At 36.1% G+C, this 22774-nt stretch overlaps 1 protein-coding gene across 4 annotated transcripts in view; it reads right to left on the reverse strand.

Annotated features, from left to right (window-relative positions):
- PIEZO2 (piezo type mechanosensitive ion channel component 2) overlaps positions 1–22774 on the reverse strand; it is a 534747-nt gene that overhangs the window by 346505 nt on the left and 165468 nt on the right. For all 4 annotated transcript variants that reach the window (XM_053668846.1, XM_053668845.1, XM_053668844.1 and 1 more), the window contains exon 3: positions 6729–6854. In XM_053668846.1, coding sequence (XP_053524821.1) covers positions 6729–6854 — 126 coding nt within the window. The remainder of the gene's footprint in view (positions 1–6728; positions 6855–22774) is intronic.

The raw sequence follows: 22774 nt of genomic DNA on the forward strand, positions 1-22774 counted from the left end.
ATTATTTAAAATCAAAATATCAGCAAGGCACTGGCATAAGAGATTCTCATCTTAATGGGGTTTCTCTTCCTCATGGTCCCACCCCCTCAATTTTTCCTTTTGCATGAGTCTAGCTTTTGCCTGTAAAAACTGAATATATCCTTTATTCCAAGAAAATATATTCTATCCAATATCATGTTAGCAGAGCTCTCATGCAGCAATGCTTTCCATCTGAAGTCTTCTGATCATAAACCAGTCTTAGGCTGGAAGATCCTTGCCCACAGGGCTGACTGTGGTTGGCATGTGCCTAACTGTGTTGGTACATGGAAAAAGCATTTGCTTCAATCACCAGGGGCTGAAGGAAATAACACTTAAGGCTAATTTTGCTTATTATAAATGTAATTGGAAGGTATACATATGATTCCAGTGTTTTTAGACTATTGTAGTTTAAAAAATCAGACTACTGTCTTTATTCTGGAACAGATGGCCAAGAGAATTACAACTTGCAACAGGTTTTTCTTGTTTCTTTTGTTTTTAAATTGTTGTATTGAGGGGGTAGTACTTGCTTTCAGGAAGTCAGCAAGGGAGAGGAGAAGAAAAGAGAGATGGGAAGCATCACAGCTTTCCTAGAAGCCGCCTCACAGAGCCCTCAAGCCAAATTTCATAAGAAAGCAGGTAGCAGAAAGTGATTTCAAAAAACAACTCTTAAAGCAAGTGTGGTCTAGTTTCCTTTTACACATTTTATCTCGCAGTCCATAAATACTAACCCTTTCCTCCACAGTACTGATTTGTATATGAAAAATAAAAATAAAGAATGTCCTTAAGCTATGTAATACTTTTATGAGGATGTATCCATCAGGTTACTGAAAATCTAGAGGTCCATCTCTAATTACCGCAATTAATGATAAGCAAAGCATGGGATGAATTTCTGTCTATGTGTGCCAAGAGACAAGCCATTGACACTGAAAAATAGAGTGGCTACTAGATTGGCTTCCACCTTGGTTCCATTGGAATGGAATGCTGAACCACCAGGCCACATGCTGTTGTGTCATACCTTGGGGCTCAGCATTAGGAACTTTGTATGTTTTGACAATAGCAGAGCATTAGGATTAAGTACTATTAAGGCCTACAATAGCCTCTTCGTCAATGGGCTTCTGGGTCAAGTTCTCTATGCTGTTAGAATGAAAAGAGTTGATACTCTAGATGTCCTTCCCCCAAACTGGAAGAAAGCAGATGATCCTCAGGAGAAAACTAATCTAGCAATAAATGCTGCAGTTGAATGAACCCAAAGAAATATTCAATTCATTATTAGGACAATATTCAAACAAGAGAAAATACCAGAATACCAAACACCAGAAACTCTTACTTAAGTCTTTTGAAACTATATTAATTCAAAATCCTAAGAAATGCAATGTGGGACAAATCCTAAATAGGTGATAAATAGAGTACTACAAAGAATAGGGAAGAAAGTAGAAACTCAAGACACATCAGTGCTCACATTCTAGCTCAGACACTGGGTAGCTTCAGGCAACTCACAGAGCCTTGTTTCTTCACTGTTAATCACTCTAAACACTACCCTCATCCCTACCTCATCCATCATTACCCTCATCCCTACCTCAACATGGCATGCAGACTAGGCACTGTGTTTATACAAAATAAAGGTAGATCATTGGAGAGAGAGATCATAAAAAGCACAGGCCTGCAGGTAACAAGTCTTAGCCAGCTGACCATCCTCTTTGTAGGAATAAAATGATTCCTCTTTCTCCAGCTGGATTCAGCCTGGAAGAGGGAGCCAAGCCAGATATCAGTGCCTAGGACAACCTGCAGCTCCCACTCACTGCCTCAGGCCTGCAGGCAGTGCACAGCTATTCATCTGCACAGCTGTACCCACCTCCATTTTAAAAATGTCATGGGATCATATGTAGGGAGTATCCTACTTAAAGCAAATTTGTAACTAGAAAAACATAGTAATTAATTGGAAAAGGACTATAATGATCCCTGGGGCCCTATAGTTGGTAGATGCTCTACAAATAATAGCTATTATCACCAAAAAATTTTCCTTTATAGTTCTGAACTCAAAAGTTTCTTTCAATCAATGACATGCTTTAGTGCAGCAGAAGAATCCAGACTGGCCTTGAAATTTTACTAACATTGCCACACATCCACCACTCAGTCAAACAAACTACTTCTATGGAATCTGTAATGACATAATTGGAACCAGGTTTATATTTGTTTAAATAGTATAGTTTTGATGGAATAAAAATATTTTAGTAAGCAGTACAACATATGTTTGAGGAAAATTTACAGAGTTCTCCCCTGCCCCATCGATTTCCTCACTTACCTATAAGAGTACCGTTTTGGAAATGAAAAAGAGAGAGAGGGGGAGAAGTGTGTTAAGTTTCAGTTCTGCACAATGGCACCTTTAACAAACCTGCCAGCTAGTCAAAAACTAAATAGCCTGGTTTGAGAAAATCTTTACTACTGCCAGTTAATATTCACAGGGCTCTGGGGGAACAAGAACTTCCAATGACTCAATATTTATAAATGCTACTGTTGTCCCCCAAACATGTGTCTTAGATTCCTGAAAAATACTGAGAGCTTTTGCCAAAATAAGGGTGAGGGTATATGGGTTTTAAATAGGGAGAGGAGCAGTTAGAAAAACAAAATTAAACACATATAAAATGAACACTTGGTGGTCTTGAATTTGAATACCACTTGAATATGATTGGGAAACCTGACCTGTCTGGGTTATTTCACTTTAATTTGCCAATGTCTTAAACATAGAGAAAGTATCCAAAATGTACAACAGTAGTCGCCAAGACACTTTTGTCTTTTTATTTGAAATTTTGCTACTTTACATCTACCAATGCCAAGAAAGGCTACACTTCCAATGTGGGGTATCAAAATAGAGTTTGTGTTTACAACTCTGGTGGTATAATTGAAACTCTGAACGCTCAAGAAACAATAACATTAGTGAGGTGAAGTCAACTCTAAATTAAAAGTCAATGTTTCCATTACCCACTCTAACAGTATTTTCAGGATTTTATATAACTTGATCATTAAAAAAAATGCTCCAGGCTGAAAACCTGGTCTGTGTCAATCTTGGACTAAAGTAGTTTGCAAAGCTCTGAAGTTTGTTTGCTCTTCTCTTTTATCCGTTTTTCAAGAATGTATTGCTTTTAAATGCTGCATATGAAACTAACCCTCAAAAATCTCTAATGCCCAATGAGCCAATGCTATTGCATACATCACTCATTTTTCAGAAGAAATTTATGATTTCTGTAAACTCACTTTCAAGGTGCTTATGGCTAGAAGTAAAGAGCTCAAATTCTTTTTCTAATTCAATCTTCAGCACATCCCTTCTCTGTAAGTTACTAGCAATATTTCAAACTGGAACATTAACTTTTATAGAGATAAAATTCAAATTAGAATCTAACTTGGTAGAAATAACGTTTCTCTTATGACTTCATTAGATTGTTTTTTTTGTGGAACAGAAGAGTTTTTATATGGGAGTGTCAAAAAAGAAAGGCAGGATGATATATTAGATTTGGACATGTTCAAGTGATATTGTGGTGAAGAATAGTAGTAGAGTGTGCATGAATCAAAACATCTTTGAGAGAGACATTAAAATATTTTGGTATCTAGAAGTCCAAATATTTAGGCTATGAGTTTCAAAGAGGCAGATCTAACTCCTCAGGACTAGGTTGCAGGGAATGCCTAGGAAGAGGCATGTCAAAAGGTCAGCTCTGACTGCACCTGAGACAGCCTCTACCTTTCATCACTGAGAAACGAACTTCGTGATGTGAACGTGGGGCCTACCCAAAGTATCTAGGTAATTTGGATCCTTGCCTGAGAAGAAGGAGACAAGGCAAGAACAAACTTAGGTGTGTTTGTATGTTAAAGTTTATATGCCTTTCTGTATGTTTGTCCCTGTCTGGACCTTATAGAGAAGAACTTACAGAAAATAAATACATTTAAAAAGGTAAAAAAGAGGTATTGTTTTAACATTGCATTACTATATTATTTTTTTTTATTTTGACTCTTCCAAAATTGTGGACAATCACCATTATGAATAAAAATAGAAATACCTAGACTTCGTGAGTCAGAAGAAATGTTGAATTTCACTTCCTTATCTAGATGCTTCCAGTAAATCTTCACTATATTTCACTCAGCACCTAAAATTACTTGTAAAAGCAGTCAAGATATATACTTATAAACTCAAAATATAAAAATCTGATGACTTGGGCCTTGACCAGTGTGGTTTAGATGGTTGGGTATCTTCCCACAAAGTAAAATGTCACTGGTCTGATCCCCAGTCAGGGCACATGCCTGCCTTGCAGGTTCTTTTCTCTCACACATTGGTATTTCTTTCCATCTCCTTCTCCCTCCTTTTTCCTCTCTAAAAACAGATAAATAAAATCTTTTTAAAGTCCAGTGATTTGTAATGTACCTGTGATTAAAAACTCTCAGTGATGAAGAACTCTTTATTCATAAAATAGACTTTCATTCAGACAACACTTGTGATTCAAAATTCTTCTTTATGGTTCTGGGAATGGCTTATTAAAAATTTGCAAATGATATTTGAGTGAGAAGCACAATAAAATATCACTGATACTATTTCCACTAAGTCCAAAATGATTTGAACCTGGCCAAGTATAATAAATACTCTTTATCACTATACTTTCCATTTATATTTATGCACTGCATTTTATCAAGTTTTTAACAATCAAGTAAGTTCTTGTAAACATTAAAAAAATTCACATCTTTATAGTGGAATATTATTTAGCCATTAAAAGGAATGAAGTACTGACACATGCTACAACATGGTTAGACATTGAAAACTTTATGCTAAATTAAATAAGCAAAACAAAAATAATTCTCTTTAGGTGGAATGTCCAGAATAGGTAAATCTAACAGAGGCAGAAGAGGAAATGGGGAAGTATAGGAGACTGTTCTGCGTGGCGTGGGACCAGACAGGACCCATGCCCACAGATAGGTTCTCCCATGGGGAATCAGGCCTTCATTGTACCTAGACTGCTATGAAACTTGCTTTTGCCAAAACTTCCTCACCATGAATTGAGGCAGAAACATTTACTGCATATCTCTAAATTAACTTCCTAAAATCTATGTTAAACCTTCCAAGGACCAGTGTAACCAGTTCAAACACTTTTCCCATTGCATTGCAAATATCCTTCTTCTGTGATGTGATTAGCAGCATCCTCTCCTTTGTCTCCTGTAAAAGGTAACCACCTAAATCAAACCTCTGCATAATAAATGAGGACCATCATGTAATGTGCCCAGTAAAGCAATAAAAGCTTGTCAAGGCAAAGGTCAGGGTGCTCTCCCCTTGAGAGAGTGGCAAGGTGCTCCGAGGCTTTTTCTCCTCTTGAAAGAGAAGCTGTGCTGACTCTTTTCCTTCACAGGACTCTGTAGTCCATGTGAATTTCTCATGCATCATCCACAATGTGGCGGACCCCATGAGCTGCAGTCCACATCAGGGAATAACTATTCATAGGCACTGGGTCTCTTTTTATAGTGATAAAATCCTTCTGGAATTAGATAGTGGTAATGATTGCACAACCTAACAACCACTGAATAATATAATTTAAATGGGTGAATTTTATGGTATGTAAATTATATCTCAAATTTTTAAATAATAGACATATCTTAAATCAAAAGTCATTTTGATAGGTATCATTACCCAAGGCATTCTGAACTCAAGAAAATGCCCAAAATGGATACTAACTTTAACTCTGTAAAATTTAGCTCTATAAAGTTACCCAGTGAGAGATACTGAATAGTTTATAAATTTGTTTTTACTAGAGAATCTCTTACATGTATATGTTAACATTCATTGATTTGTAAAGAATTTTGACTCCCTTTTTATTTTACAGGGAAGTCTAGGTTTACTTCAAATTACTTACTTACATTTGCACTTAAGGAAAATCAGGACATTTTCAACTGACAAATGAGTTCTTCAAAGAAAAATGGACAATTTAAAACTGTTATTATAGTCTATTTCAACTTTCTCAGGGTTTCTTGAGGTTTAACTTAAAACATATGAATTGTATTCCTTCTGAATGCTTGAAATGCTTTTTTTTCCAAATCACAATCACATGTCCTACAAAAACTGAGGTAGAATTTATCTGAAAGCAAGTTAGTTTTAGAAAGATAGTACTACCTAGCATATAGCATATATGTGTTGAAATTTTATTATCATAACTTCAAAATATCATGTCTATAATGTTATTTTCTTATGAATACAAATAAAAAAAACTACCAATTTGAAAAAGAAACTATGTGTCATTACATTTTCCCCATAGAGACATATAATTTTTTATACTATGCTTCAGAATAGCATTTAAGTCACTAAGTACTATAATGGTATTCTACTTTTATATTTTTATTTATGATGTTAAAATTGTACATGTCTTGTCTTATTATCTGTGCTGTAAGTTCTAAGGACTGTATGTAAATCTTGATTTTTTTTGGCTTATGCTCAATGATAATGTCTTACATACAGATCAAAGTCTAATATCTAATATATGTTGAAGATCCATTAATTAATTTGCTAGTATTACTTAATTCTCCATAGCAAAGTTCCTTTATATGTATGTATGGTATGTTGGATTTAAAAATGACCTAAATTGCTATGAATTTGATAATATAATTAGTACATAGATTTCTATGAGAGTTATGAAATAGCTTTATTATGCACATACATAATATGAAAAATAATTAGTACTCACAGTTGTAACCAGGTGCAATATGGTGTTGAGCTTCAAGGCTAGCCAATGTGATGTGAAAAATGATATGCAGTAACAGGAAGGAAAGACTGGTGAAGCACAGAGACTTTAATAACCGTCCTGTATGTCCTAGGAGATAAAAGCACAGAGATTGTGAGAGGATGAAACACACTCATTCTCACCTTTGTAGAGTTCCATTTAAAGTGTATTTCTATATAATATATTATGTAAACTGACTCAATAGTAATGAAGAGTAACAATTACTCTCAACTATTAGTCAAAAGATGAAAGCTATCTTATTTCCTTTGTAAAATTATACAATTAAAATAGATTAAAAATTCAATGTAAAAGAAACATTCTTTTCTATTTATTTAAAAGTTAAATAAAACTTCTATTTAAAAGTTATTTATCATAACTTTTGTGGTTTCATTTTTGAGGTAACGAAAATTCCCTAGCCCAGAAAATTTTTAAGGGAGTTCTGCCACCTTTGAAAGAACACAAAATCCCTATCTAATAAAAGAAGTTCCAGAGAATTGAGAAAAGGGTAAATTTCCTAAAACATTTTAGGAAGATAAAGTAACATTAATTTTGAAATTAAATACATCTAGAAAAGAAAAGAAAATTATGAGCCCATTGTACTTATAGCAATAGACACAAATTATTAAAAAGATTTTGCTAACCAACTGAAGTAACATGGAAAATATAATTCATCATAATAAGTAAGGGTTTATTGTAGATAAACATTAACAAGTGTGGCTTAAGATTAATGAATATTTAAGTCAAAAACTAGTAGTCTGAATTGTGCTTCAACCAATGGATACATAATGAATATTTCATAAATTTCAAAATTTCTTCATAATAAAAGAAAATAACAATCATAAAACTAGGAACAGAGGAAATATTCTTAATATGATAAAGAATTTATACCGTAACTAAAGCAAACATCCTACTTATGGTGGAATTTTAGACATAACCCATTAATGTTAAATAATGATCTAAGATACTTGATATCCTTTCATTTAACATATTACTAGGTATACTGGCCAATGTTATAAGATAAGAAAAAATGAAGAGTTGAAATAATTAGAATTATTTGCAGATAATATGATCAAATAGAATTTATCTACATAGAATGTCAACTAACCATCTATTAAAACAAATATAAGAAAATGATTCAGGTACAATATCATCTTACAGAAATCAATATAGTTCCTCTACATTAATAATAATCAAGTAAAAAAAAAAACAAGATGCAACTTAAATTAGAAACCAAAGCTGTATTATAATGATTTTGTTAATGTGGCAATTGGCTAGGCTATCGTCCCCAGTTATTTAATGAAATACTAGTCTAGATATTTCTCTAAGTTTACAGATGTGACTAAAGAATCCTAATTAATTTACCATATTTTGTCATGTATAAGGCACCTTTTTTTTGCCCAAACTTTTGAGGGAAAAATAAGGGTGCACATTTTACACAGGTAGTACTAATTATGTATTTATATAAATGTTTTAATTATTTTATTTGTGCTTATGCATTAAAAGTATAACTCTAGGTAGCAATAACAATATCCATATACAAAATAATACCCTGAAATGTGATAATTGGTTTTGCTTCTAAATATAAATAAATAAATAATTGAATTAAAAAATTAAAACAAAAGATTTTTGTTCCTGAAAGTTTGTGCCAAAAATATGGGTACACATTATACATGGCAAAGTACAGTTTTAAGTAAGGAGATTATCATTAGTAAGCTGGGCAGGCCTGATTCAATCAGTTGGAAGGACTGAAAACTAAGCAGGAGATCCAGGCATGGGAGTGGGGGATGAAAGTCTGTCACCTGTGAACAATAGCTTTAACCTGTGCCCATGAATTTCAGCTTGATCATGATGGTGATTATCACTTCCTGAAAGCAGCCTGCCCTATGGACTTTGGACTTTCTTAGCTATCTTACCTAATAAATAGAGTAAGCCAATTCCTGTAGGTTGAACCTTGGCTGGTAAAAAGTAAGTCAGAATTAACCTTAAAAAATAATACACAAGATCTTTGTTAACAAAACTGTAAAATTCAACAGTAAAACAAATAAGAATACCTGAATGAAAAAAGAAATTTGTCACATTCATGAATCAGATGACTTAACAATAAAAATGCCATTTTCCCCAAATTTAATCTATATATTCAACATAATTTCAAATACAGTAGCAGTAGAAACTTATATTTCAAAACACATATAAAAATATATTGAGAAAGTCAGTAAACTTATTTACAATATAAATTTGGATGAATAAAAGCCTATGAAGATCTAAATCAATTTTTTTTATTGCTGTTCAATTATAGTTGTCTTCATTCTTCCCCTATTACTCTTCCCAGCCTTACCTGCCCCCCGACCTCTCATATTTAATCCTCCTTCCCTGGTTGTCTTTGTCCATGAGTCCTTTATATTTTCCTTGATGAACCTTTCCCTTCTTTCCCCCATTACCCTTCTACTTCCTCCTCTCTGATTACTGTCAGTGTGTGCTTTATTTACATATCTCTGATATATTTTCTCACTTGCTTGTTTTGTTGCTTAGGTTCCACTTATAGGTAAGATCATATGGATTTGTGTTACACTGCCTGGCTTATTTCAGTTAGTGTAATGTGTTCCAGTTCCATCCATACTGTTGAGAAGGGTAGGAGTTCCTTCTTTCTCCTGCATAGTATTCCATTATGTAAATGTACCACAGTTTTTTGATACATTCATTTACTACTGGGCACTGAGACTGTTTCCAGCACTTGGCTATTGTAAATGATGCTGCTGTAAACATTGAGGTGTATAGGTTCTTTTGAATTGGTGTTTCAGGATTCTTAGAATATAATTCCAGCAATGTTATTGCTGGGTCAAAAGGCAGTTCCATTTTCAGTTTTTTTGAGGAAATTCCATAGCGTTTTCCACAGTGGCTTCACTGGTCTGCATTCCCACCAACAGTGCACTAGGGTTCCCTTTTCTCCACAACCTTATCAGCATTCGTTTGTTGATTTGTTAATCATGGCCATTCAGACCAGTATGAAGTGGCATCTCATTATGGTTTTAATTTGCATCTTTCTGATGGCTAGTGATGTTGAGCATTCTTTCATATGTCTTCGAGCCCTCTGTATGTCCTCTTTGGAGAAGTGTCTGTTGACATCCTTTGCCCATTTTTTTTTAGTTGGATTGTTTCTCTCCCTGGTGTGGAGTCATGTGACTTTTTAAATATATTCTGGAGATCAAACCTTTGTCCAAGGTATCATTAGAAAATATATTTTCTTATACAATTCTCTCCTTTTTCATTTTGCTGATGTTTTCTTTAGCTGTGCAGAAGCTTTTTAATTTGATGTAGTTCCATTTATTTACTTTTTAAAAAAGATTTTATTCATTTATTTTTTGGAGAGAGAAAGAGAGGGAATCACACATCAATGTGTGGTTGCCATACAGGCACCCCCTACTGAGGAAATGGCCTGCAACTCAGGCATGTGCCCTAGACAAGGGAGCAAACAAGTAACCCTTTGGTTTGTAGGCTGGCACTAAATCCACTGAGCCACACCAGCCAAGGGACCATTTGTTGTTCTTTCCTTTATATTCCTTGTTCTAGGGGACATATCAGTGAAAATATTGCTATGTGGAATATCTGAAATATTCCTGCCAATGTTCTCTAGAACTTTTATGGTATCACAACTTATATTTAAGTCTTTTACCCTTCTTGAGTTTATTTTTGTGTACCTATGGTGTAAGTGAGTGGTAGAATTTCATTTTATTACATGTAGCTGTCCAGATATCCCAACACCATTTGGTGAAGATGCTATTTTTAACTCCATTTTATTTTTATTTATTTTTTCTTTATCAATGTATGGTTGCCTCTCGTGAGTCCCCTGCTGGGAACTGGCCTGCAACCCAGGCATGTGCCCTGACTGGGAATTGAACCGTGATTGTGTGATTCACAGGCTTGTGCTCAGTCCACTGAGCTACACCAGCCAGGGCTTTTTTAACTACATTTTAAACTCCTGCCCACTTCGTTGAATATTTATTGAACATAGAGACATGTGTGTACTTCTGGACTCCCTATTCTGTTTCATCAATCTATGTGTGTGTTCTTATGCCAGTACCAGATTGTTTTGATTACAGTGACTTTGTAGTATAGTTTGATATCAGGTATTTAAAAACCTGGGTGAAATGGACAAATTTGTAGAAAAATATAATCCTCCAAAACTGAATCGATAAAAAGCACAAAGCCTGAACAGACCAATAACAGCTAGTGAAATTGAATCAGTAATAAAAAATTCCTGGCATACAAGAACCCTGGACTGGACAGTTTCAGAAAAGAATTTTACAAAACATTTAAGAGAGAGATAACCCCTATCCTTCTCAGACTATTCTAAAAAAATCCAAGAAGAGGGAAGACTCCCAAATTCTTTTTATGAGGTCAGCATCATCTTAATCCCAAAACCAGATAAAGACACAACAAAGAAAAAAACTACAGGGCAATATTGCTGATGAACATAGATGTAAAAATCCTCAACAAAATATTGGCAAACTACATCCAGCAACACATTAAAAAGATCATACACCATGATCAAGTGGGATACATTCCAAGGATGCAAATATGGTACAATATTTGCAAGTCAATAAACATAATACATAACATAAACAAAAGCAAAAACAAAAATCACATGATCATACCAATAGATGTGGAAAAGGCATTTGATAAGGAACAGCACTCATTTATGATAAAAATACTCAGCAAAGTAGGAATAGAGGGAGCAAACCTCAACATAATAAAAGCCATGTACAAGAAATCTGTAGCCAACATCCTACTCAATAGAGAAAAACTAAAAGCTTTCCCACTAAGATCAGGAACACGACAAGGGTGCCCACTTGTCTTTCACCACTTCTATTCAACATATTATAGAAAGTTCTAGCCACACTGATCACACAAGAAAAATAAATAAAAGGCATCCAAATTGTAAAGAAGGAAGTAAAACTATCACTGTTTGTAGATGACATGATAGTGCACATAGAAAATTCTCTAGACTCCAAAAAACTTGGCTTAATAAGTGAATCTGGCAAAACAACAGCATACAAAGTCAATATTCAGAAATCAATATTACATTGATTGACATTACAATCAATGTAATATCAATATTCTGATATTACATTGTTGTGTACACAACATCAGAAACAGAAATTAGAGGAAAAAATCCCATTTGCTATAGCAATAAGAAAAGTTAAGTTTCTAGGAATAAACCTAATCAAGGAAGTAAAAGATCTATACTCAGAAAACTACACAACACTGAAGAAAGAAATTAAAGAAGACACAAACAAATGGAAGCATGTATTATGTTCATGTATCAGAAGAATTAACATAATCAAAATGTCCATACTACCCAAAGCAATTTATATATTCAATGCAATCCCTATTAAAATACCAATGACATATTTCACAGATATAGAACAAACATTTATATGGAACCATAAATGACCCCAAATAGCCTCAGCATTTTGAGAAAGAACAAAGTAGGAGGGCTAAATCAATTTTGAAATTTTGAGAAATAAGACCAAAAGTGGGTTAGGTTTGTGTGTCCTACCAGACATTAAGGTATGCTATAAACCCATAAATTAAAACAAAAACAAAGAATCAGGAACTTGAAAGTCAAATGGAACACTGCATAGAACTCAGAAAAAATTGTATGAACTTGATAAATGTCAAAGTTTACTCCATAAGTCAAGGGGAAAGAATAGGCTATCTAACAAATAAAAAAACTGGCTCAATAAACAGAAAAGAATAATGCTGGATCCCTGCCACAAAGGTGATATCCAGAGAAGATAAGCAACAGGACAGAAATGGATAAAGATACTTAATTACACACACAGACACACCCCTAATTACAGTCAGTTATGCTGTAATTAATTCATGGAATTCCTAGAAATGTTTTGTGTTTTTCTGGTTTGGGAAATATGCTGTGTATACAGAAATAATTGAGGATTATCTTGTTGCCCATGTGTTTTGAGTACTCACTCTAATTCATACAATAAATATAAATTATCCAAAAGATATGTCACCTAATAAATAATCACTCATAATTAAAACATAAGAAAATTGGGCATGTATTGAAAAGAATGAAAAAGATAAATGGTAATTTCTAGATGGTCTGCAAAAACAACCCAGATATTTATAATATAGGCAATACATGGCCAGGATGATGTGGTACCAATTTGTATACATACAATTTTACACCATTTTCTATGATAATTAGAATGCCAAAGCAGAGTAAAGTTAATATTAACAGATGGAGTAAATAACAAGGAAATGAGGCATCATTGTTTTCAATAAAATTTAACTTGGATTATATTTATCAATTTTATTTATAATATATTTCCTCAAATAGAGCTTGAAAAATGAACTATTGTTGACTAATAGATTATATCCAACAACTGGGTTTTTCACAATATTTAAAATTATTTTTAATTAAATTTATTGGGATGATGTTGGTTAATAAGGTCACATAGATTTCAACTGTACATTTCTACGATACTGGATCTGTATATAGCACTGTGTGCCCACCACCTAAAGTCAAACCATCTTTTGTCACTACATATTAGGTCCCCCTCCAAATTCCCCACTCCCTTCCCTCTGGAAACCACCACATTGCTGTCTGTGTCCATGAGTTTTTGTTTTAAACCACACGTATGAATGAAAACATATAGTTCCTAACTTTTCCTGACTGACTGATTTCTCTTAGCCTAATATTCTCAAGGTCCATGCATGTTGTCACAAATGTCAGTGTTGTATCTTTTCTTATGGCTGAGTGGTATTTCATCATATGTAGGTACCATGTATTCTTTATCTAATCCTCTATCTAAGGACTCTTTGGTTGTCTACATGTGTTGGCCACCATAAATAATGTTTCAATGTACATAGTGGCATATATATTGCAATACATGTTTTTTAGTTTTTTGGATAGATATCCAGAAGAGGGATTGCTGGGTCATATGATGGATCTATTTTTAATTTTTTGAGGAACCACCAAATTGTTTTCCATAGTGGCTGTACCAGTCTGCTATCCCACCAACAGTGAATGAGTGTTCCCTTTTCTCCACAGCCCCTCCAACACTTTTTATCACTTGTCTTGTTGATATTAGCCATTGTAACAGGTATGAGGTGGTATTTCATGATAGTTTTGATTTGTATTCTCCTAATAACTAGGAGGTTGAACTGGGTTTTAAATATAGGTATAAATCTTACTTCTCCTATTATACTTTTGAAAGAATTCAGAGACTATTGCTTTAGCCAACATTTTGAATTCTCTAGCTTTCACATAATTTTTAAATGTGACATGTAAAAGATTCAAGGTCATCATTATTGTGTCAGTATTTGTAAGCTAATTTGGAAAATTTCCACTTAAGAAGCAACCCAATCCAAGATCCTAGCAATCTTGATACAGGGTGCAGCAAGGGGGGCCCCCAAAAAAAGATTTGGAAAGGTGTTCAGAATTCAAAGTGTATAGAAATATTGGAGAGACATATAAGATGTCCTCACCGCCACCCCCCCCAGGGGGAAGGGATGAATGGAGCCAGGCCATTGAGAGCTATTTTGCATAGCAACAGTTTTGGAGCTAACCTCCGGAGGAATGGTTATTTAACATATCTATAACCTTTAACTGGTTTCATAGATATGTTAAATAGCTGTGGCCAAGTTTGGAGCCAAGGAGGAGGGAGAAGGTGGTGGCAGGGACTCAGAATGTAACTAGGGTCAGCGCTCCTGAGAAGGGAGAAGGGAGAAGAGAGAAGGTGGTAGCAGGGACTCAAGATGGGATCTATGAGCTGTTCTCCTGAGTGAGAAAGGCTTGGACTCGGAATGTAACTAAAGGCTGCTCTCTGGAGTGAGTGGACTGGGACTCAGGAGGATGTAACTAAAGTCTGGACTCCTGAGTAAGATGGAACTAGCAGGGACTGAGGATGGAACTAGGGGACTCAAGATGGGAACTAAGGGCTGCTCTCCTGAGTGAGTAGACTGGGACTCAGGAGAATGTAACTAGGGTCGGCGCTCCTGAGAAGGGAGAAGGTGGTGAGCAGGGGACTGAAGATGGAAACTAGCAGAGACTCAGAATGTAACTAAGGGCTGCTCTCCGGACTGAGGATGGAACTAGGGGGACTCAGGAGGATGTAATCAAGGTCTGCACTCCTGAGTGAGAAGGGCTCGAGGACTCAGGATGTAACGAGGGGCTGCGCTCCTGGGTGGGAAGGCCTGGGAGAGAGCCACGTGGTTTCAGCAGAGTGAGGACCCCCTCTTGGTGAGGTGAAAGAGGGAGCCACGTGGTTTTGGCAGGGTGTGGACCCTCTCTTTCCCAGGTGAAAGGGAAGAACCACGCAGCTTTGCCAGAATGGAGATCCCTGCAGCCAGGTGAAGAAGAAAGCCACATGCTTTTGGTGGAGTGTGGACTCCTGCAGCTTTGGTAGAAGAGGCCCACGCGGCTTTGGGGTGCCCCCTTTGGCTGCGGGGCCTGAAAAGCAAGAGAGACTTTGACTGGAACTGGGCACAAAGAACTCTTGCCAGTGGACCATGAGAGGGTACCACAGTACTTTGGATTAACTCGAGATCCTGCACAGTGACACAGCTGACGGTGCCAGCGGCCTGCAACACAGACGTGTGCTCTTTTCCTGATTTACGGTACCCGGAGTTGGGACAGTGGGAGAAGGGAGTGCTGTGTGGGTGTAGGTGTATACATAAAGGACTTTGATATTTTAGTGGTGGCATTAGGCCTGAATAGCATTAAATAAACATTTTGTTTCCTTTTCACAAATCTCTGGCATTAAGAAATGTCTTTCCAATTGGCGGCGGACAGAAGGGCCCAGTAGATTTTAGTATTTTGTTTTTGGGAGGGGCCCCTGTTGTATAAGCAGTTTTGGGCATCCCTAGGTGGGCCAAATATTGTATTGCCCCTCCCACGGACCACCTCTTCTTGTTCGGTAACAATCTTAAAGAAGAGCTTGGAAATTTATGGTAATTTTCTTTTTGGTAAATATGGAACCACAAAAAGTATACATTGGTTGATAGATGAAGTTAATGAATCAAATTCAAATTTTGCATAAAACCAGAATTTGAAGATATTTATTTCAAAGTTTTCTTCATCCCACACCAAAGATATACTTATTATTTGTTTAACAACTTAATTAGAAAAAACTCTTAGAAGAACCATGTAGAATTACCATATATATGGTACTTAGGAAAACAAAATACCTTGGAGAGCATATATTTATACTGAAAAGATTCCCCACAATTTTATGCTCCAGATAGAGCAAATGAAAAGCAAGTTGATACATACAAATGAGATTTTTCTTTTCGATTCACAACGAGGTTAAATATGGACACCTTTTAGCTGTAAAGAGTATGCTAGGAGTTTAAAATAAACTAAGCAGACCAGCTTCTAAGATGAGTAGATGAAGTTGCTAATATTAACCATTTGACTGAAGAATGGCCATTCCATTGGGATCAAAGTGACATAAATGGAGAAAAGGCATATACATATACTACATATTCCATTTGAAATCTCACTGAGGTCATCTAGCATTCCTCAGAACAAATTTTTGCTAATAAGAGTGAATCACAGAAAGGCTTCTGGGAACACTGTAAAAGTCAATGGAAGAATGAACGACAGGTTCATTTACCCCCTAGGGTTCTTCCTACCTTCACAAATTGATCTAAAATCTTTCACTGCATGTCTCCAAGTGAAATTTGAAATTCCTCAGTGCAGTCCATCTTTTAATCTTCCCTTACAAAAGCTCAATTTTCTATTTCTAATATTTCTATTGGCATATTATTGGAGCCAAACAAGTTTTTCTTCTTTTTCCCTCCACATTTGGATCTTTATGTGTTATTAGTTAATAACTTTCAAAGTGTTGTAATCTCTTCTAAAACATTCTCCACAATGAAGTTGGCACTTCATAGTGAGAGAAAAATGGTGCCAGAGAGAAAAATGATGCTTTGGTTGTATAGAAGAATGATAGCTAAGATACAGAAGAAGAAGACATAAAACTGCCAGCCTTACAAGTATCCACTCCACCTCTCTTTTTAAATTGATCATTGATGACCAAGTCTCACTTCTTTTACAACATCTTTGACCCAAATGAACCTGTTTCTAATTCTTATGTTGCATATTGTCTGTATTTGACACTTGAGAATATATAACTTATATTTTAGTTGCTGTCCTAAATTGGGTTGCTAGAAAACAGACTCTGCAATTTAGATTGCTGTGAAAGAAGTTACTGGGGAGAGCTACCTGCCACAGCACTGATAGGGAAGTGAAGGTGGCAAAACTGAACTAAGAAAGAAGCTGGACAGGAATATACCTGTAGAGGAGCCTTCAACTGGTGCTTGGAAAGCTGTGGAGCCATTATAGCCCTTCAGAGTCCTCTAGAATTGACATAACAGGGCTGAGACTTTGTAATCCATCCATCCCTATCATTGACCAGAAATTAGATGGGAGCTGTCTCTAAATATGGGTGCTACTTGGTCAGTGAAACTTCCTAGAGTTAAATACAATTTTGGCTGTGAGCAGTCTTGAGTCAACACTCCAGCAACCTGGAGAAATAAGTCTCACAGTCATGGAGGCAGATTATGATGGCATGCCACAAAACCATGAAGTTATCATGTTCTAGACCTTTATTGTCCTCAGCCACAGCATAAGCATCCTACAGGTGGCTTAGCAGGTACCTTGTGTTTAATATTTATGGGGTAAAGAAGCAGATTGAGGGCATAAAACAGTGGGGGATGGGAGTAAAAGACAGAAAACTGTACTTGAAAAATAATTAAATTAAAAAAAACAGTGGGACCTTCCAACTTCAGAAAATACTAGGGGCCTGGGAATTCTAGGTGATGGTGTAGTTCTTATTTTCAGGTACTTATTTAGCTCTAAACATAAAAATAATAGATAAAATATGAAGCAGATCACCAGAAAGACATACCAGACAACAGCATAAAATAAATATCTCTAGGGGTCAGAAATGGAAGATAAATGCAAAGTTGTCTGCAGGCTGGCCTTGATGCAGATAATAGAAATCAAAGTTTATTTCCTGGTGAGCATTTAATTATTTGTTCACTGTAAGTAAGGAGACCATTGTTAGGAACACTGATTATAACAAGGATTTGTGTACAAATCCAAGCTTCACAGATTTTATAAAGATTCTGGGAAAGAATATGATGCTCACCACTTTATGATATATTATTTACAAGGAGCTGTCTGATTAGGGATGAGGAAAAAAATGGATATGTCCTACTGCGCAAGCCTGAATTCCCTACATCATCAAAGGAAAAATCTCTGGACCACTAGGAAATTATGTAATTCTGCGCTGGAATCCAGGTGGGAACAACTATGAAAGCATTAGAAGGAGAGGTGAGCATGAGGCTGTGGAGAAAGAGAATGCTGGGATGAGTATAAGAGAGAGGAAGAGACTAAGACAAATAAAAATTTCTTGTTCCAAACAGACCATAATTCAAAAATACATATGGAAACACAAAGCTAGAAAAGATGATTAGGGCATGAATTCCCCAAAAGTAAAATGAAATTATGAAACATACTAAAAATGACTTCAAACTAAGTTGCTTGGGGTCCTCAAGATAGGTACATAAATTAATTTCTGAAAAGCAAATAAAATTATTTTTAAATAGAAATTAAATAAAACAGATGGCACTAAAATCAACTATCTGTCTTATAAATAAAAAAATATATTGAGCGCGGGCCTGCGAACCACAGGATCGCGGTTCGATTCCCAGCCAGGGTACATGCCTGGATTGCAGGCCGGTTCCCTGCAGGCCAGTTCCCAGCAGGGGACACACAAAAGGCAACCATACATTGATGTTTCTCTCCCTCTCTCCTTCCCCCCTTCCCCTCTAAAGATAAATAAATAAAATCTTTAAAAATAAAAAAATAAATAAAATACAGCTTGCCTTTGTAAAAAAAAATATATATATATATATGGTCATTTAACTAGTAAAATATGAAGGTAAACCTTGGACTGGATAGAGATCTAAGATAAATTTAGTGAATTGGTTGACAGTAGTAAGGAGTTCATTGAGAACTCAGCACAAACTAACAGAAAAATTGGAAGCGGCAGTTGGAAGGCAAGCAGTTACACAGTAGATTGAAAGAATTTGACATATATCATTAGGAATTCCAATACAGCAGCATAGAGAGTGGAAGAAATATTTTATGTACTGTCTTCTATTCATGAATTTGTTCATTTATTTGTGAAACAAACAATTGCTTCACAACTACTATGTGAGAGGCATCTTGTCAAAGACTCTAAAGAGAGTGAGAACACATTATATCCTTGAGATCATAGATGCTACTGAGAAGCAGAGAAAATGCTGGGTGCATCATAAAAATAGTAAAAGTTAGAAATTGGAACTAACTTTTTAATGTAAATTAAAATAGAAACAATATATGTGAAAATATATTTGCACATAAGCATGTACAGTCTGAAGGAGTCAAAGCTTTCAGCAGAATAAAAAATTCTAGGTCTTCCAGCTCCAAGGCCAGAGAGCAATCATTGTAGGCAAGGATGCAATTCTGCCATTGTAGGGCAAAAGCAGTCACAAATGATATACAAACAAATAGTAATGCTCTGTTGTAGTAAAATCTTATTTATGGACATTGACATTTAAAATTTAGATAATTTCCATATGTAATGAAATAATTTTGATATTTTTAATCATTTAAGTGAGCTCACAGTCCATACAAAAACAGTGGTGGGTACAGGCAGGTTTGGCCTATGGGCTGCAATTTGCTGACCCCTGCCCCAGATGAAGAATGTAGACTTGAAAGCAAAATGTATAGAAAAATAAGTACTGCACTTGTATATTTAAGAAACTTAGTAGTGGGCATTACATTGATTTCATGCTTTCTGAGGTTTGTTCCCCATTTACAGAGCATAAACAAAGCTGGGTGTCGGCTCATTCACACCAAGTCATAAATACCAGCACTCACTTTGCATTCACATGACTCTGTTCCCTGGAGAAGACCCCTCAAACACCATTACTTCCTCTAATTTCACTATTTCCAAAAGGAAATCAGGTCAAAACTCAGAATTTGGGTAGTATAAGATGTGTCTAATTCTTAATATTGTGAGGTAGTTGTTTTGTTGTGATGTTTTATTAAAGGAGAAAATATTCAGGTAGAAATGTATTTATACACATGAAATCATGTATAAGTACACTTAAAACTTGCTGCTAAAGTCTTAAAAGCCAAACTGTAGAAAAGAGGCCAAACTGAATAATTCCATTTTCAAGACTCCAAATAAAATGTCTTTCCTTGCACATTTTCATAGCCATCCATTTGTGGGTTTAGCAGAAAACAGGCCAATACGAATAGCCAAGGCAGATATGAAGAATTTTCTTCAGTAGGCTCAATGTATTAGCCAGCCCCACTCAAGCAAAGGAAAGCATTTCCAAGTGCAGTGAGCTCTGAGTCTTCCTCACTGAATGGCCAAGGCCTTTGCATGAGGTCAAGGGCAGACTTAAGCAAACACATATTCAAACATAGGAGACAGATAGTGGTAGAGCCCTGGGCAGAGCCCCCCAGTGATGGGTCCTGTCCCTGTCCTTCCTTATCTTCCTTCTGCAGGGCAGGGCAGCACTGACAGGCTGAAATGAGAAGTGAGGTTTGAGAACGTGTATTGTATTTACTACAGCACTGAGAAAAGGTTTCATGTAAATGTGAAACCTCTGAATTGGGGCTTTTTGCCAATTCAGTAAACAATCTATAATACTAAGGGAAGAAAGTCAGTCACTATTTTGTATTGCTTTAACTTTTTTAAAATCATGTTATGATTTCTGCAACTTTGATCCTAAACTACTGATGATTTCCATGTTCTCCTGCCAAGGCCTGAAAAGAGTCAGGTGTGAGCGTGGAGCCTGTCCACTGAGTGCAGATATCTTCCTACAGAAATGGCTTGCTCTACACCACTGTCAGTTCTCAGGGATCTGAATATGACACATGGGGAGGAGTTGTTAGTAGTGATACTGCTAAGCGCTGGGAGTGAGGACTCAGCTGTACAGCTCCCTGGTTACCTTAGCGTGGTAATCCTGCAAACTTCAGGGGAAAACAAACAAAAAAGAGAACGAACTTAGATATTTACCAGATTTGGCTTTGAAATTTCCCATTCCACCACTGGTTCTGGAATTTCACAAATTTCTCTGACTGACTTACTCCTCCCTTCCTCTCCCCACCCATGTTTATATTCAAACAAATCAGAGCAACTCATCTATATCAGAGAGTAGCCATCCAGTAATAAAGAGCCCTAGTCATTTTTTAGACAATTCAAAATATGAGATGTATGGTTTTATGTCCATACATTTACTTTCAGCCTATATGCCTTAGGGAGTTGAGCTAGGATATGGAAAGAAGAAAATACAAATAAACACATAATGCACAAGAGAAATCTGCTCTCCTGATCAAGTTCTCAAAATCACAAGGTAAAATTATTATTTTTTTACTTTTGAGGTTAATGGGTCTTATGTCTGTGAACTGAAGTTATCTTAATTCTTGACCATTCAAAAAAGGGAAAATGCACCCTTCTAAAATTTCTTTCCCTGAACCCACTGCGTTCAACACACAGTTTTGTCAGAGGGAAATCAAGTCCAACACATGGCTTGAGAAAATTGATTTGTGCATTTCCTAACACTGACCAGACTGTAAGTTTCTTGAAGGTAGAAGCCAAATATCACACCTCTCTAGACACTCCCAAGTGCCTAGCACAGCACTCTGCACATGAGAGACCTCATTAAATGGTTACTGAAAGGACCTAATAATAAATAAAATTACATAAATGAGAAAAGGTGGTTCTTGTGTACTGATTTCAATAGATGTTGGCAGGGACATTTTGCATCAAGCCAACAAGAAGTCCTCGTATTTCTTGTTATTTTACTAGGCCAGTTTGCCAAATCCTGCACCAAGGGACCTAGAAATGGTAATGAATGGTAGAAAACAATTAGGTTATTGAATCCATTCCCCTTCAAGGCAGGCTTATTCCCTGTGGAGCATTCTTCCAGCAATTAGCTTTAGATGTCTCCCGTACAGTTATCCTGCAATTCCTTTAGGAAAACAATGAATTTGATTCTGAAAAATGTCTACCCTGCTACATTTCATTTTCTTATACCCCATATAACTTTGCCTTTGTCTTTTTTTCTTTCACTTCTCTTTTCAAGAAGTCTAGTTCTCCATTTATTGAGGGTCAGGAATGAATAGCTGCATAAAGAAGGAGTTTCTCCCTTCAGGTTTACATTGATGAAGCTGAAGAACATCTGGTGCTGGGGTATCAGCACACACTTGAGAGTGGCGCTCATCAAAGGCAGGTGTGCATTAGGGGCTGTCAATAGTGCTTCCAGCTGCTCACCACATTCATCAAGCTCTGTTTTGCATCTGCTTTTCCATTGGCATAAGATGCCCGGCTTAGTTGGCTAGGAGTCTTTCTGTCCTTGCTAACTCAGCAGAAGAAACTATGTACTGTTATCTTGTTTTTTTCCCCCACGAGGAACATGCAGCAGGTTACTATGACAAACTTCCTTGTGACCTGCTGTATTTGTTCTCTCTAATCCTGAGCTTTCTCCTCAGGTTGGGAAACCAGATAGGGTCAGCCGGCACTATCTTCCGTTTTTTGTTTGTGCTCACAAGCCACAGATGAGTGACCAATTTTGCATAGGGAGTTGGGGTCTCTGTTAAAAGGCATCAATTATCCCCAGAAAAAGCCTAGCACATTTTTTTAAAACCAGCCTTTTAATTATCTTTTTATCATTGCTATAGTAATATTTTTTATCAGTGAAACTGGTGATAAGACAATGCAACTTCTCATTTTAGATTGTACATGCCTCTCTACTTCCTTTTGTTCAGGTCTCAGATCAGATGCTTAGATGTTTAGAACTTCCTTGGCCAGGCAAGCAACAAGAGACACCATCCTCCAGGTACTCCTTAACATATTATCCTGTTCTTTATACCTCACTATTTACGATTACCTTATTTTATATTTTATTTTATTAATTTTTTT

This window comes from Artibeus jamaicensis, unplaced genomic scaffold (assembly GCF_021234435.1).
Source record: "Artibeus jamaicensis isolate MK-2021 breed Jamaican fruit bat unplaced genomic scaffold, CSHL_Jam_final contig_511, whole genome shotgun sequence".
NCBI classification, from domain to species: Eukaryota; Metazoa; Chordata; class Mammalia; order Chiroptera; family Phyllostomidae; genus Artibeus; species Artibeus jamaicensis.